General features: G+C 45.3%; 1 protein-coding gene and 1 non-coding gene across 10 annotated transcripts in view; both read right to left on the minus strand.

Moving 5' to 3' along the window:
* Positions 1-89: 89 nt before the first annotated feature.
* PRRC2B (proline rich coiled-coil 2B) overlaps positions 90-16,278 on the minus strand; it is a 46,863-nt gene continuing 30,674 nt past the window's right edge. For 5 of the 9 annotated variants that reach the window (XM_032130807.1, XM_032130808.1, XM_032130811.1 and 2 more), the window contains exons 18-32: positions 15,982-16,127; positions 15,395-15,536; positions 14,700-14,782; positions 13,815-14,006; positions 13,481-13,675; positions 12,970-13,056; positions 11,923-12,027; positions 11,139-11,331; positions 9,858-9,955; positions 9,081-9,208; positions 8,236-8,473; positions 6,657-6,833; positions 5,893-5,984; positions 5,247-5,367; positions 90-4,854 (exon numbers count right to left, since the gene is read on the minus strand). In XM_032130807.1, coding sequence (XP_031986698.1) covers positions 4,714-4,854; positions 5,247-5,367; positions 5,893-5,984; positions 6,657-6,833; positions 8,236-8,473; positions 9,081-9,208; positions 9,858-9,955; positions 11,139-11,331; positions 11,923-12,027; positions 12,970-13,056; positions 13,481-13,675; positions 13,815-14,006; positions 14,700-14,782; positions 15,395-15,536; positions 15,982-16,127 — 2,138 coding nt within the window. In that variant the 3' untranslated portion in view covers positions 90-4,713. The other 4 variants (XM_032130813.1, XM_032130810.1, XM_032130812.1 and 1 more) reach the window with 4 other exon arrangements.
* On the minus strand, positions 10,820-10,902 carry LOC116454560. Its single transcript, XR_004244142.1, has one exon. It is a non-coding gene; the product is annotated as a small nucleolar RNA SNORD62 (small nucleolar RNA).

Here is a 16,278-nt window from a genome sequence, read left to right on the forward strand (position 1 = left end):
TGCCACCACCATTCACACAAACTTAATAGAAAAAAAAAAAAAACCCGCCCAGGTTTCTAACTAAAATAACCAGACAAGGCACTGGGGAATTTGAGAAAAGCATAATCTGCTTTTTTTTTTTAATTTTTTTTTATTTAAATAAGGAGAATTCTTTCATATGGAAAGAGCTAATACAATCACATATTTGAAAGGAGAAACAATAGGTACTGAAACGAGAAGGGCAATAAAGAGTGTGCCGCAACTGGCCTGGTGATTCTGTGATTCAAATTCCGGTCCGAGTAAAAGTTTCCAAAAAATATAAACAGGTTGCACGTTACACAATTATCCATCGTCTGCCCTTTCAAATATCTGGTCTACATGAAAAGACAAAGAGAGGAAAGGCCAAAAAAAATTTACTATACAGGTCATGAAGTTAAAAGCTTTAAGGAGGACAATATCCCCTTGAGAAACAACAAATGCAATTTATACAGAACCAGAGGGAGGATTCCAGCTAAGGACAATGCCTCGAGACATGCTAAAGGGTGAGCGCCTCACTGCTGCAGCTGTGATTCCTGGGGGAACAGCCAAGGACACCTGGAGCAGCCAGAATAAGCCAAGCGAGTGTCTATGGCCACTGGGAAAACCTGGTGGTCTTTGGATTAAAATAAACAACAAAAATAGCTGGACTCTACCGTCTCTTTTTTGCTTCAGTAAAATGCACCTTTTCTGTCCATGGGCCACAACTAAGCACGCTGGTGGCTGTTGTGAATTAAATTTTATTCACAAATGCAACTTTCTTATGAAGAAACTGGGCTGCTGAATAAAAAATAACCAGTGCTACAAGGAATTAACCTGTGCTTAACCAGCCTGGAGTAAAAGGGAGGGTTAAGAAAATGCAACAGAAGGAGGTCCTGGCATGCAAGGGTGCTGGCTGCAACGTGACTGGAGTAGCCTAGAGGTGAGACACAGCAAAAACACTCGGCTCAGTTTGAATACCTATCTATAAACACACAGGAACCACAGGGCAGCTTGTAGCTTTGCAGCATTCCTGTAAGGAAGGCGCTGATGGAGTGAGTGCCTCTGTGTGAACACCACACACAACGGACAGCAAACGCATCCAGAGGTGCTGACACTGCACAGCTGGCACAGCCAGGAGCAAGCTATGGAACATCAACAGCAATACCTGTGTCACTGGTGACTGTGCTGCTTCTGCTTGTCATTTAAAATATACTGGAGTGCTTTTTTACCCCCCCCAGACTTCAACGTTGATTTATTTTTAAATGAAGAGCTAACAGCAGAAGTGGTGAGGAAAGCAGCACTGACTGGGGAGCTGCTGGCCATGACTCACTGTGTGACAGGGAACTGATCACACAGGGGCTTCAGACCCTCTGCTGAACATGAGCAGCGAAGTCAGCCTCTGAACATTCCTGCTTCACCCACTGTTGCTGGAAAGATGGATTCCACCTTTCCCTCCCACTGCACCCTGCACCTTTCCCAGCAGAAGGAAGCTGCAATTTGGTAGCTGACTTCCAGTTAAAGCAAAAGCAACTCACAAAGGAATAAATCAGCAATAAATCAACCCTTCAGGAGTGCAGACAGCAAGCAGAAGGACTCTCTGTAACTGTGTTGATATTGTGCCATCTCCATCCTCCTCTCAATGCTGGATTTTTTATCAGCATTCCAGCTCCCTTGGCATTTCTGCTCCTTTGAGGATCAGAGGCTTTTCCTTTTGACTCCAGAGCACCACAAACTGCACTAACCTTGAACTAGCTTTAAACAAACAAACAAACAAGCAAAAATATATGCCAGAGAAGGATATTGCACCGTAGAAATTTGGGCTCTAAAACTGCTTTCCATCACACAAAACTCCACTAAGTGAGAGAGTCTTGCCAACTGCAGCTGACAGTCACGCAAAGGTGAGGAATGGAATGAAGCTCACATGCATTTCTTGGCCTTTCCTGCACAGAATAATTCAGACATAATATATAAATAGAGCAGTGAAACAATTACTTTTTCACCTAGACCTACAACATCAAATACGTATAAATAAATTCTAGTGTTTTATTCTGTTGGGGGAAGGAATGGAGGGATTAAAAGAGAAAGAAGGGTGACCTTTTTCAACAGGAAGTTTTGTAGTTCTGATGGCATTTACACCAGAGGGACTGCAGTAACTTGGATCTTGCAATAACCCAGTTTCTCCAACACGTTTGACCATTCTGAAGTCATACAGGTGGGAGGAAGGAGGTTAATGTCTTTGTAAAGCTGAAGTAGTGTGTCTAGAGTAGGGAAGAGATGAGAAGAGGGGGGCTCAGGTAAGTCTCTTTAGCCATTAGTTAAGATTCTGGGCTCGTTATTAGCTCGGGCCAGCTGGGCAGAAGGATAAGAAAAAAATCCCAAACAGACAATTCTGCTGTTTAATGGTATTTCAAGGGAGAAAATACAAATGAAGGTGGAATGACTTACTGGTGGTGCAGTCTTTGGAAAACACTGGGAGCAGGACTAGCAGATGAGGATGCAGGTCTGGGAGATGTCTGAAGGTTGGGGGAAATATTTGTCGCTAAATCTCAAACCCTGTACTTTAAGGAGGATGCTAGAGAGACGCTGGCACACTCTGCTCTGAAATTAAAATCCATAAAACCTAAGAAAAAAAGAGCTCTTATTTTTTCTTGAGTACCATGCTATCCCTTTCTCTTCGGGTTCTCTGCCATGATCCATGGGGACACCTGTGCAGAGGGGACATTACTATGCCTAAGTTAGTTTAGGTTTCTAAGCTCTTTAAAGCTACTGTATAAAAATCATATTTATGCCTAGCTTAAAACTTCAAATGCATCCTTACAAAGTTACAAAGGATCTTTTTCCAGAAAGGGAAGAGGGAGGGAAAAAAAAAAAAAAAAAAAAAAAAGCAAACAAAGAAACAAGAACACCTTTCAGATCCCTTCCCCAATACATTCTTTGTTCAAAATATCTTCTTTGGAACCACCACCAAATGACTTTCTGCCACCCAGCAGAGGCTGACGCACAGCCCATGAGCAAGCTATCATCTCCAAAAATGGTTCTGCCCTCACTTCAGAGTGACCAGCCTACTTTACATTTTGAAAGAGCTAAACAACACAAACCAAGTTAGCTGAAAGTAGTTTTTACTTTAGACTACCATCAGGTGAAGGACTCCAAGCCCTTTCAGGAACTTTTAAGTCCGTCCTAAAAAAATTTACGTATACACGCGCGCGCACACACACACACACGCACATAAACCAAAACCAAACAGCCAAAGAAATAAAACCCAACCTCTCCCACTGGGATCTTCCTTGTGTAGATCATCAAATACTGGAGAGGAGTGGTGAGGTGACGATGCTGTACACACACTGTATGCAAATGCATCAGAGTAAAGAACCCTTTGCTGTTCACCTGGGGAAGGAGAGAAGGATGATTCCAAACTGCCTCTGTAACCATGCGCTTCCAACCCAAAACAGGAGGTTCCAAGCGTGCCTTGCAGAGGGGCTCCCTTACCAACACGTTTCTATGCAAATTTTACAAAAGGCTGTGGATTAGAGGAACAGAAAGCAAGACTCAGGGAAAAGAGCAAAGCTTAGGAGAGCAGCCCCGAGGGATGGACACAATATAGGACAAGTCTCAGGAGACATGAAGAATTCAAGCAGCCAAGGCAGGGAGCATGAGAGAGCATCACAACTACAAAAAGTAGTCCATACAGACCCGTTGGCTCTAGCCAACTCTTCTGACCCATGTGCTGTGAGGAGAATTTTTTTTCTTCCTAACATGTTACAAAACACGTTTTGTAAATCTATGATTTACATCTTCTTGTGTGTTTTGCAGTCACTAAAAAAATCTGAAACCCGCAAAAAGGAAAAATCAAACCCCTAGATCTGTATGAGTTTGCAACAGAAATTTGGTGGTTTGGTTTTTTTTTCCTTAAAATGAAAATGCCGAATTTTATTGTGCACAAAGCACCCCAAAGCTGTGTTGAAGTGGTGCAAGTTTCAGGATTTATGCACTGATGTACTATGTCTTTAGTACACATTTACTCCTAATGCAAGCACTGCTTCTAGCTTCAAACAAAAATACTGAAAAATTAACAAATGCCGTAACTGTCCTGTTTTTTTTTAATCAAATAGTCTGAAAGACTAAATCATCTGGGGAAATAACCCAAACAAACTCAAACTCTCAACATAGCACAGAACCATATACAAAACTAAGCAGTTTTGTCAGAACACATTTTAGCTGAAGGGAATTCTTTTCTGAAAGGAATGAGGAAAGCAGAAAGAAGGGGGGGAATGAGAGAACATATAAAAGTTCTGCTATAAACAAAGATACAGCTTTTTTGTAAAAACCTCAGCTGCCTTTAAAATGAAAAACCTCAAACTAACCCCTCTCCCCCAGTTGCCACTCTGCTGAGACAGAAGTAAGGAAGGAGAAGGACAGGCTTTGCCAAGTGAGCGATCACAGCTACCTGTGGATGGGGCATGGGGGGGGAAATAAAAAAAAAATGGCTAAAGCCACTTAAAAGTCACATGATTGGTTTGTTTTAAAGCAAGCAGGTCAATGTCATATCCACTGTTTCAAACTGCTTTGTTGGGAGAGGGGCTTGAATGATGTCGCTGTAGTCAGTCAGTGTGGGGTGGGGATAGATCTGGTGAGATTTTCAGGACATACAGTGGGGTCCAGTCTAAGCTGTGGTGCCTCTCAGGCAGCAGGACCAGCCGGGCATCAGAGGTGCTCCTAGGCCTTGCTCTCCTCCACTTTGACTGCCTGAGGTTTGATCGCTCCTGTGCGCACTGGCTTCATCTGGTTTGTGGAGGCTGTTTCTTGCAGCTTCACTGCTCCCAGATTGGCTTTGTTATCATCCACCCGCTGCTTTGCCTTTTGACACAAAAACCAAAGCATTAGCTAGGACAGACACCTCTAGGCAGACAGAATAAGCAAACTTCATGAAAGACATCAAATTTGCTCCTGTAACACCTCACATTTAAGAATCTCAGTGTCTCACATACTTGGCAATGCAAGTAACTCATAAATATTCTACAGTAGAACAGGTAATCCTCTAATCTCTCCTGACTTTCAAACTACACAGCATTACTCTTGGACTCAGTAGAACACCCACCTAGCCAGGGGAAAATACCAGCTCCCACATGAACCTTCAGTTAACACAGGCCTTTCTACCTTGCTGCCTCTCCTCTGCAGTCCAAGGCACAAACACAACAGTGTAGAAGAGCAGGTATTTTTGGGCTGTACAAAGAACTCAGGTACACTACCTGTTGTACATAGTGTCCTTGCACAGAGCCCATGCTCACTGCTGGTCCCGACGGCTTCCCGCTGGGGCTGGCAGAGCTAGGCCTGGAAATCGAAGAGTCGACAACATTCATGGAGTAAATTCTACAATGGAATGAGAGCCTTATTCATGTGTGAAAGTAAAAGAGACAGCAAAGCAGCAATAGACAGGGCACAAGTTTGTGCTGTGCAGATCAGTGAGCTCCACAGTCCAAACGACAACACACAGGTGGGTTAGGAGAGAAAAAAAAACCAAAAAAAACCTGAGTGTCCCAAAAGCCTCAATGACCTGATGTGTATAGACATATGCACTCCCATCTTCAGGACCATTAACATTTATTCAATGATCCTCTCACCTCCACAAGGAACAAAAGCACACACCAATTCCAACCTTTGAGACTTAGTGAACAGGTAACTTTATGCACTTCCCACAAAGCACCACGTCAGATACACACACTGGCCCACACCCAAAATGAAAGCCATGACCATGCACTCAGATACGAGCATTTGGATTGAAGTAAGCCCATTCTAGACATGAAGACCCAGGTGGATCTTGTACAGGGATGATGGGTGCACCGCATGTTTCTCCCCCATCCTGACTAAGGAGCCCAAGTTCTGTGAACATCTCACCTGTACGTGTGTGAGGATGGTACAGACCCTCCGGAGGACATGCTCTGTTTACCATCGGAGAAATGAAACCCTTTCATTTCCATCTGGGAGGACTACAGAGGAAAATGAGTGAGAGAGAGTATCATCTTTGCATTTACAAATCACTCATTACTTCATATAAACACTCAAGCCAAATCTTTGCCCTTCTCCCCATTGTGCCCATTAAAAGTAGTAGTATTTTTCAGGTGAAGAAAGTGAGGCTTGTAAGTGAAATAATCTGTTTGTATTAAAGCACCAAGCCAGCAGCACAAGCAAATACAGAACCTGGAAGTTAACTGCTGTGCTCTCTCTCCCCTGTAATAAGACAAACTCATTATATGAATCCATCAAACCAGACATGACATTAATATACCTACTCAAATGGACAAGCTTCACAACAGAGTGAAATATCTGGGCAGTATTCCAACTGTGTCTGGAGCTCACCACCCCTCAAGCACTCTGGGGAAACCTGTGTAAACATGTAATAAAACTGGAGACTCCAAACTGGATCAAGGCAGGATGTGGCCCCCTGGAAACAGAATGATGACCAGCAGCAAAACCTGAAAACTGCTGGCTTGCACTTTGGAGATGAGGGGAAAAGGGTTCCTTCATTTTAACAGCAATCCTTGGCTTGGATATTTAAGGATCCCAAACAAGCCATTCTCCCCTTTAACAAGCAAGAAGTAAAACTTCAACGCAGGAGGGGTTACTGAATGCCATGAGCAGCACCAGGACTTAATCCTTACCTCCCTGCTGGCAGCAAGAACAGAAGGTTGGGATCCAGGAGGGAGGATTCTTCGGGGAGCTCCTACAGGCAGGTTTTGCCCCTGAGGAAGCTGGATGGACTGTGGCAGAAGCAGGGGCTGCTGGCCAGAGCCGTAGCGGGGCAGAGGCAGCTGGGAGCCAGGCACAGGCATTGTCAGCTGTGTGACAAGGACATGTAGTTACCTCAATGGCAGTAACAGTCTCGTGTTTGACATGCTGCCTCCCAATACCCTGACAGCACAGCCTTGCCAACAGGAAGCTCCCAAGCAGCGCAGTCTGGCACAGAATAAATTCAAATCACTGTAACGGAGGGACTTTCACACTGAAATGGATGTTCTGGCAGTGCTGCCAACACCCTTATCAGCTGGGTTTATAACATGCCATCAAGTTAACATAACTGCCCTTGGATGGGGGCTTTCCTCCATTCCTAGAGCCCAGTTTCCCAGTCTTCCTCATGGTCACTTCACAGGTCTGTTTTCCCTTGATACAATGCCAGTGTCAGACAGCGCAGTGTCACGTGCTTTTGTTTTTGTGTTTGCTGCCCAAGCCAGAAAATCTCCTACACTTTTACACCACAACATTTTGAGGATCGGACCTCTAGAGAAAGCGATGGGGACCTCAGCTCCATGTTTTGTGGTGAGCTTCAAACCAATGATGGATGTAATTAAGAGCAATTACAAAAGACAACGTAGCTCAGGGCTGAGGCGCCTCCTGTTCCCTCAGATTTTCGCACAATTGCTGGATTTGGGAGGTTCTATCAACACTTTGGAATAAATATATAAACCAATCTAAGGCTGGCAAAAGAAACCAAGTTACTCGCTTATGATGGATAAAGCATTTCTTCAAATATTTACTTTGCCAGTATTCTCCTCCTCACCTAAGTTACTTTCAGGATTAACTCTTTACGTCAGTCACAACATAAAAATCCCTCTGAAACAAAAAATAAACCTTAACAAGTTGCACAAGATAAACGTAAGATGAGTTTAATAAAATTATCAAATTTCTCCAGAGAATCAGAGCACATGCCCACAAACACAGCTATGCTCACAGTAGAATTCAATGTTTTTATGTGAACCATGCTTTATTAAAACATTTTCACACATTGAAATTCCTGTTAGAATTCTGCCAAACAGATCAGCAGAAGTTGTAAATAAGACTTGGACGACAAATGAACTGAGAAGACGGATGAGCCTTTAATATGAGTTCCTAGTTGCCCTGGAAGCTGAGGTGATGGGAGAGATGATTGGGATTTGGCTCTCAGAAGAAGTACTTTTAGGACAACCATTGCATCATGGCCTCCTATGCATGCAGCACTGGAAGGTCTGACTTCCAAGTTACAAAATGACATCTCAGCAGGGACAGACAAGGCATTAGCAACCATCTCATTAAATAAGGTGCTGCATATGTGAAACCATGGTTCACAAAACAGTGTCTCAGGGACATCTTCTGCCTCTTTACAAAGCATTTAGTTCAGACAGACATGTTACAACCCATTCTCAGAAACAAGTGGCTGTGAATTAGCCTGGACCAAAGGAGTGGCTCGCCAGTCCTGCTCCTAACCTGTGTGAGCTGAGAGTCCATCATCTGGGAGGCTCCCATACCAGCCTGGTTTATCTGCCCCTCATAAACCAGTGCCTGGCTTCCGTTCATGGGCTGATAGGGGGACCCAGACTGGGTTTTCACCACCTCCAAGGGCTGCATGCCTGGGAAGGCGGAATACGGAGGCTTCAGAGCAGTGCCTCCTGTCAGGACCATGGTGCTGGGCTGGGACAGACTGGGGTGCATATACACCTGAGACCTGCAGGAGAAAAACATGCTTCAGTCATTATGCACAAAACCTTTGGAGACTGTACAAACACACCCTGCCAAACCGTATCTGGCCTGCCATCAGTTCTCAGACAACTAAACTGACAGCTTAGAAATAAGCTGTGATGCCACTTTCCATTTTAGTTACTAGGGTTTTTTACTTCCACTCTTAAGCTTTTACAACCACGTCCTTGTGTTGCAGGAATATTCAACAGAACAACATTGAGTAGTATCTAATATTTATGTTTCAATATCCCACGGAACCACCTGTGGATTACCAGTTAAGGGAGTATTCAGGGTACCAAAAGCCTGCAGCAGTTTTGCAAACCAGGAAAAAATGAGAAGTTAAAGATTCCAACAGCTATAGCAAATAAGGGATTTTTTTTTTTAAACCTCAGTGTTTAGGCTTCTGAGGCACTAAGTACTAATTCACATTTTTCACTCTCATGCTCCCTACACTGGCACTGTTATTAGGGGAAGGGAACAGCAGTCCAACAAAGGGGAAAGGGAAGATGAGTGTGGAGTATCTGATCAATGTACACAGAAATCAGCAACATAAGAGAGCAAGCCACAAGGAAAGGAAAACTGGAAGCAGTTACCTGAAGGGCTGTATGGAGCTGTACATCTCCTGGGACTGGGAAACAGGCAGACCACCCCTCAGCCCAAGCTGAGCTTGGGCCTGTAAGGATGTGTGGAGGGAAATGGGAATCTGTTGAGCAGCAGCAGCCTGCAGAAGAAATGAATATGACTGAGAGGTACAAGAGAAGCCAGAAACTCTCCAAGGTGGTTAAAAACCAATCAGTTTCCTGCATGAGTCAATCTGCAGTGACAATTATCTACACCGTGCCTTTACCCAGCCCTGCATCATTCCCCAGAACAGCAGCACTGCCAGGGAAGAAGACACTGCACAGGCACCCAGAGGTTGATGCCAGCAAGAGGCATTTGATGGACAGGAAGGAACCAACATGCTCCTCACATAAAGCAGGCACTGACAATCCCAGGTCTCACCTGCCTGTACCCTAGCTTGAAAGAGCTCTCCCCAGCCCTACCAACATCCTATTTACTAGTGAAATTACTAATCATTATTGACTGGCTGGGGAATTTACTGAAAGTCACTTCATCTCACACAAGGCTCAGCATCTGCTTCAGTTAAAACCAGTCCAAGGGCACTGGTACAGAAGGGGAAAAACTCCTCAATTCCCTCCTTTCAGTTTTACTAACCTCTAACACCCACTGGGAAGTAGCATTCAAGGAACCTAAAGGGAGCCACATTTAAGTTCCTTTGGGCTATGAAAGGGAAAAGTTACTCCTGATTTCTTAAGTGCCACCCTGAAGAATCCTTGAAAAACCACTTGCAAGCTGTATTGCTCCCTTACCTGTTGGTAGCTTTGCTGCTGAGGTATCGTCTGAGGGACCAGGCGTGGCTGACTTGCAAACACGTGGCCATCCAGATACAGGGGTGGAATATGGTTACCTGGACATCAGAAAAGGCAGGCTGTAAATTCAAGGTACAAGGGAGACACAGACACAGTAGACTGCAGAGATCTGCAGGTCAATACTATTTCCTACCTCTCAGCAAGTCAACACAAACATGGTACCCATTCAGAAGAGTCTGCAAAGCTCCTACCTCCACATAACAACATCAGCAATAGCAGGATTGCTGAGAATTAATCATACCTTTCTCTAAGAGGCTAAATGTAAACCCAGGTTTCCCACCTCCACAAAAGAGTCAGACACTAGCAGTTCAGAAGCTGGTAACCTGTACTCCAAACTAAATGGCAGAAATCTGCTCTGCAACCATCTCATCTTTGCAGCTAAGAGGCACAGAAAGAGCAAACACGGCATTTAAGACCTTGACACAGGAGACCTAAAAGCCATATTCACCCCAAGGGTGGCACCCGCTAGCCACTCCTGTGCTTCTGTGCAGATCTCAACCACAGGATTAAGCAGCAAGATTAGAGTGGGTGAGGAAGGAAATCACCTGACTTGAAACAATCTGTTTACCAAGTGGAAGCTAGTAACAGAGTCACTCATTACACATTTCACTCTGTTCTTGAATTGAGACATGAGAAAGACAGTGCATACATGAGAAGCCCTTTGGGACCCAGGAGTCAGAGAATCCCAGAACATTTCCTCCTTCCAGAGGAAAAAGCAATTATTACATTAATTACACATACTACCATGACTGAGTTCAGCTTTCTTCCCCCCTCCCAGAGTTCTGCGAGCTGTAAGCCAGCTGTTGTTATTACATACAAAGAGCTGAAGGTGCTCAGAACCTGTGACTTCAATGGCAAAACAAGCAGAGGAATGGCTGATACTGATACTGGGACTGTTGAAGCCTCTGAGCCATAGGTCTCTCTCTTTCTATTCTACTGGGCACACAGTAAAGGGTAAGCAAGATCTATTGAGACATCAGAGAGACTTGCCACTACACAGGGAGAGCTGTCTTTGTATTAAGCTTAGACCAGTCACATTCTTCTAAGTGGAGAGACAGTCATTCTCTCTGTCTTGCCTGAATTGTTAAGAATCTGTCAAACACCAGCCAGCCAGTTACTCTACATGGAAGCTCTTCTCACCATGCTCTCATCTACTAGAACCAGAGGATGACTCCCAGATAGCAACCAGACAATGCCAATGCTGCTGCAGTTTGCAGGTACCTGGAATAGATGCAGAAGGTGCTACAGATGCCACAGGCATAGGAGGCATAGAAACTCCACCAAAAGAGCTGTAGCTGACACCGTTGGAAGCTCCAACACTGGAAGGAGGCTGGATGCCTGAGCCTGCACCTCCTGGGGAGCTCTGTTCTGGTAAACTCGGAGAGTTTTCCCAAGCTTTACGAGCAGACTCCATCTATGGAAACAAAGGACAATAACTACAGACAGTTCAAATGGGGAGGACAGTACCAAAGCCCAGAGCTGCTCATCTGTGTCCTATGAGCTCAAATTCACTGCAGTCTAGACATAGTAGAAAGCTGACAGGTCTGAGGTCACGGGGTTCCACAACAATTTCTAATGGGCAAGAATCCTTCACAAATACTCAAACCCCTTGGTATTTACTCAGCTTCTTGGGTTTGGGGTGGAGGTGGTTTTTGTTTTGGTTTATTTGGTTTTGTTGTTGTTCTTGTTTGTACACTTGGGTGGGTTTTGTTTGGTTTTTCCCTCTCTTTACACCACCAGGCTTCCCAGGATCCCTGAGCAGCCATCTTACCCAGTACTGAAATAGGAAAGCCCTGTTGCACTGGTTCTACAAGCGGCAAGGACTTCCTGCATCCAAGCCTTGAAACACATACCCCTGCACTCATGCTGAACAGCACATAGGCACAACTTTTACAGAAGCTAATTCAAGTTCAGCAATACCTAACAAAACACTCTGGGAAAGCTCTCCCCACCCTACCACTCTGCTCACAGAGACATGGTATGCACACACCTTCAGCTTCCTTACCTTAAGAGTAAGGTCTGCAGTGGGGAAGGACATGGGGTTCAGGCCGATGCAGCGCTGGAGGTGATGATCCCTTCGCAGGATGGGAATGGACTGTGTTAACCCTGCCTGAGGGGAGAGTAGTAAAAGGTGAATACTTGTGAACTCTTAGGAGAATGTTATGAGCCACCGAGGCTGACAGAGGCTCAGCTGTGCAGCTCCAGTAACTGCACCTCAAAGACTTCAGTCCCCTGTAGTACTGCAGGAGCCAAGTACCACATTCAACCAGGATCCATTCTGCTCTTGCAATAAAGGAAGCTTTGGTTACGTGCAAAGACACCCTTCTATGCTGAACTATACCAGCTTCCATTTAAAAAATCAGTTTGATCAGTAACTTCCATTTGCAGAAGAGTTCTCTCTCCTGCGCCGTATTTAGAAACTACCTAAGTTTCAAACAAAACCTATTTCTGAAAAAGCATCTGAAAAGAAACACCCTTTAAGACAAATCTCCAAAATCAAAACCAAACAACCTAGAAACTTGAAGACATTTCAAAAGCACCTTTGTGTGTGTCTCACACTGCTGTCTACAGTTGAGCTACCAGCTGGGCTTTCAGTGTGCTCACTCTTTCACACAGAATATGAAATACCCAGATGGTTGGAATAAGCTGGGAAACCTCCAAAAAGGCCTGACCAGCACGTTACAGTTCTCTGCCTTGCTGCGGCAGATGAGACCTTCTGAGGAAGCTGGGCAGTCAGGGTCTAAACATGCCACTATCTGCATCATGGCCGTGTCCAAGACTTGTGTGTCTCAGGGGAAGAGACTGGTAATCTCAGAGATGGCTCTACACAGGTCACAATGATAATGAAGTCGCTCCCTGCATCACTTCTAAGTTTGTGACACTCATTTTACCAAGATACCTCGAGATTTCCATTTTGGATTTTAGTGACATGTGCTGCCTAAGCATGAAATGTGAAGTCAGATGCAAATATGCTTGCTCTCCTTGGAAGCATCTGAGGTTTTCCTGAGGAGTACCTCCAATGAATCCATGCCAGAAGAAAAAATATACTTACATTACTGGCCAAGGCATCCTGCAATTTGGTGACAGGGTTAGCTGCAGTGCCAGAGGCAGAACCAGGTGGCAAGCTGAAGTCAGAGTCCTGAAAAGGCAAAACACATAAAATTCAAATCCAGGTCCATGGACCACCCATCTGCTCTTCATGGTTAATGACTCTAGCTTGAATCATGACATTACAAACTAAAGATTAGCCTCCATAAGCCTTGCTGGGAACAGAAAACACTTCTCAGCGCTCAGCAGCAGGCAACCCCCAGAGGCACACAAAAGCTTGGCCATAATTTTGTCCCTCATCTCTGTTACCACCCCGGCTGGTCCTTGGGACAGTATTTCCAGGTGGATGCTTCATGTTTGCCAGGACATCTTGAGTACCTGGTTTGTGTCAGTAATGAAATCTAAGGCAAATCTACAGCTGGAAGCTTCCTCTAAATAATCCTTCTGCCTCAAACCACTTTCATGTCTCAACAAGATCAAATCACCAAGAAGATAAAATTAAATTCCATCCTCACTTTAGGATTTACTCCAAATTCAATGGGTGGCACAGGAAGTACAGAATCCACGTGAATTTCCACCCCATTAACAGGGGGAATATTCCCTTCCAGCCGTTCCGTTCCCTCCGAACCCTTTCTGTTTTTCAGGGAGCGTTCGTTGCCGATTGGTCCAGGCTTGTGTTCCTTGTTCTGTCCTGAGCCTTGATCTGAATCCTTAACAGGAAAGCAGAGAGGCTGAGACACAAAGACCAAATAACCCAACCTCAAGCCTTAAAAATGCTATCAAGAACAACACAACCATTTCACAAGGTCTCTCACTCTGCGCTCTGGCTTGGCTGCGAGTCCAGATTACCTTTTTATCAGTTTGCTTCTGCACTTGCTCCTTCTGGCAGTCAGGCTTTGGGTCCACCAGGCCAGCCCCATTCATCTCCTCTGGTTTGAGGGTGCCATATGGAGAACTGCGCTGGGAGGAGGTCGCGGAGGATTCCCGAGACTCCGCGCTCAAGTCAATGCCACTATCCCCCTGGCTGCCTTTAAATCCCTGCTATGCAAAGCACGAAATGTGTTAAAGCCCCGGACTCCGACCCAGCGCCACCGAGGAAGAACATCCCCGAAAACAGCAAGACCATGTCCCCTTTTCAAATCACCGTCCTGGTTAACTGCAAAGGAGTTGGGCCTGACCTGCAGCACCCCTTGGCTGCTCCTTCAGTTCTATACAGCCCTGAGACAGGTGAACTGATGCACCAACCAGACCATGGCTTCAGAGTAAGAAGAAAGTGTCCCACAGAGCAACTAGGCTGAGACTGCCAAACTCACTTCACATGTGACTCAAGTCAAATTTGAACTCTTGGTCTCCAGAGGTGAAACACTCTGGAACTCCTCTGCCCTCCCTGCATTAAGGCTACAGCTACACACTGCTCACAGGCATGAGGCACAAACAAGACCTATGGGATTCCACCCTCCTCGACCACAGTCTGCATGCAGTGATGAGCACAACCCTGGAATAGCTCTACCACAGTTACTCCAGATTTATACCCTCACACAAGCAGTGCTTGGCTCTCTAGGTCAAGATTTGAACAGCATCAAGCTCAAATTATAACTGCAAAGAGACAGTTTAAAATGGCACAAGCAGAGCTGAGAGTCACTAAGCAGAGATGGAGCAATGAGAAGCATAAAAGCCACCTGCATTAATACTTTAAACACACAATACCTGAAGGGCACATGAGGTGCCACTTACCTCAGTGGTGCTAGACTCGGTACCATTAAAGGTATTTACAGGCTTGCTCCAGGAATCACTGCCAGGAGATTGAACAGAAAGTGCTGGAAAAGAATGGAGGGCAGGGTTCAGCTGCTTGAAACACAGCTGTGAGCACACTCTGTACACATGACACCATTAACCTTCCATTTCTAGACATGAGAAAGGGTATTTTCACCACCTCAGAAAGTTAAGTGTTGCCCAGACATCTGAGACATGACGCAGCAGAGAACACAGGGTATGAGGAGTGAGAGTAGAGAACAGGGAGCAGATTTCTTAGGGAACATGACAACAAGAGAAAGACAGGACAGAGAGAAACAAGGGAGGCACTAGCTGTACAGGGCTAGAGATGAGAAAATGTAGGAAAGCAAAAAAAAAAGAAGCCTCAAGTAGATCCAGCCCAACCAGCTAGAAAATGCTGTATAGTAGGATCTTGACATGAAACGAAGACTAAAGAAATAGATTAGGAGACTGACATGGCCAGCAACAGGAGCAAGATGGCTGAACAGTAGAGCTTAGAACAGATGCTACTGCACATGTCTGCCAGCTCCCCCTGCCACTTCCAGCATCAGACAGGAGAGGGTTGTCTCCTCTGAACCATGAACCCCATCCTTGCTGCACACTCAAGGACTCCTCACCTCTGTGAAACCCTTTGGAACAAAGAGACCCAAACTTACCTGGGCTGTTGCTCTCCCAGATCTCTGTGCCCAGGCTGTTTCCAGACACTGTTACATCACTCTGCTCCAAGCACAGGCTGTTCTGTTTCTTAGCAAATCGAGGTGGAATGCGCGACTGAAGGACGCGGGCCTTGGCTGGTGCCTGTGACGGGAAAGGCGCAGGTGTCAGACTGGGAGGTTCTCCCAGTCTAACAAGGCTGGAAAGAGCCACCTTTTGCAGTGTGAGATTTTGTTCTGGCAATAACACAGTGAGAGTGCAAAGTCCCCCACTGCTCCTGCTGCGCAACATCCCACCAACTACAGCCAGCAGCTGGCTTAGAGAGCCAAGCTGCTTTGGATGAAGACCACTCTACAAACTTAATTCCCAATTAACAGTTCTGCTGCAAGCCAAGAATAGTCAGAAATCCAACTCTCCTTTTCAGACCAGCGGCCCTAAATATGTTTCTGGGGCCCAATACAGGATCTGTACTACTTTGGCACTGTCAGCTGTACGTTCTTCTGTTCACACAAACGCTTTCTGGGGCCCTGTTTCTGTCTGCAATCCAAACCATGTAAAAGATCCAACTTTTCTGCCTCCCATTCCTCACCTGAGCAGCCTGTTCCTTCTTCCTTCGCTCCTCTTCCAGCAAACGACGCTGCTTTTTAGTAAGAACCTCAATGAAGCCTTCCCCTGCCATGGAACCAACTTCATTCTCTTCTGCTGTGTTCGACACCCGATTATCAATGATGGTACCTGAACAAAGCACACAGGGGAAAATACAGTGTGCATGTATGTGCATATAAAGCTTTATAATAGCAGTAATTTAAACAGTGCACTCCAAAGAGGATCCATGCCACAGTAAGTTCACCTAGCAACATCACAGCTACATTTTGAAAACAAAATC

The sequence above is a fragment of the Corvus moneduloides genome, chromosome 21 (assembly GCF_009650955.1).
Source record: "Corvus moneduloides isolate bCorMon1 chromosome 21, bCorMon1.pri, whole genome shotgun sequence".
NCBI lineage: Eukaryota > Metazoa > Chordata > Aves > Passeriformes > Corvidae > Corvus > Corvus moneduloides.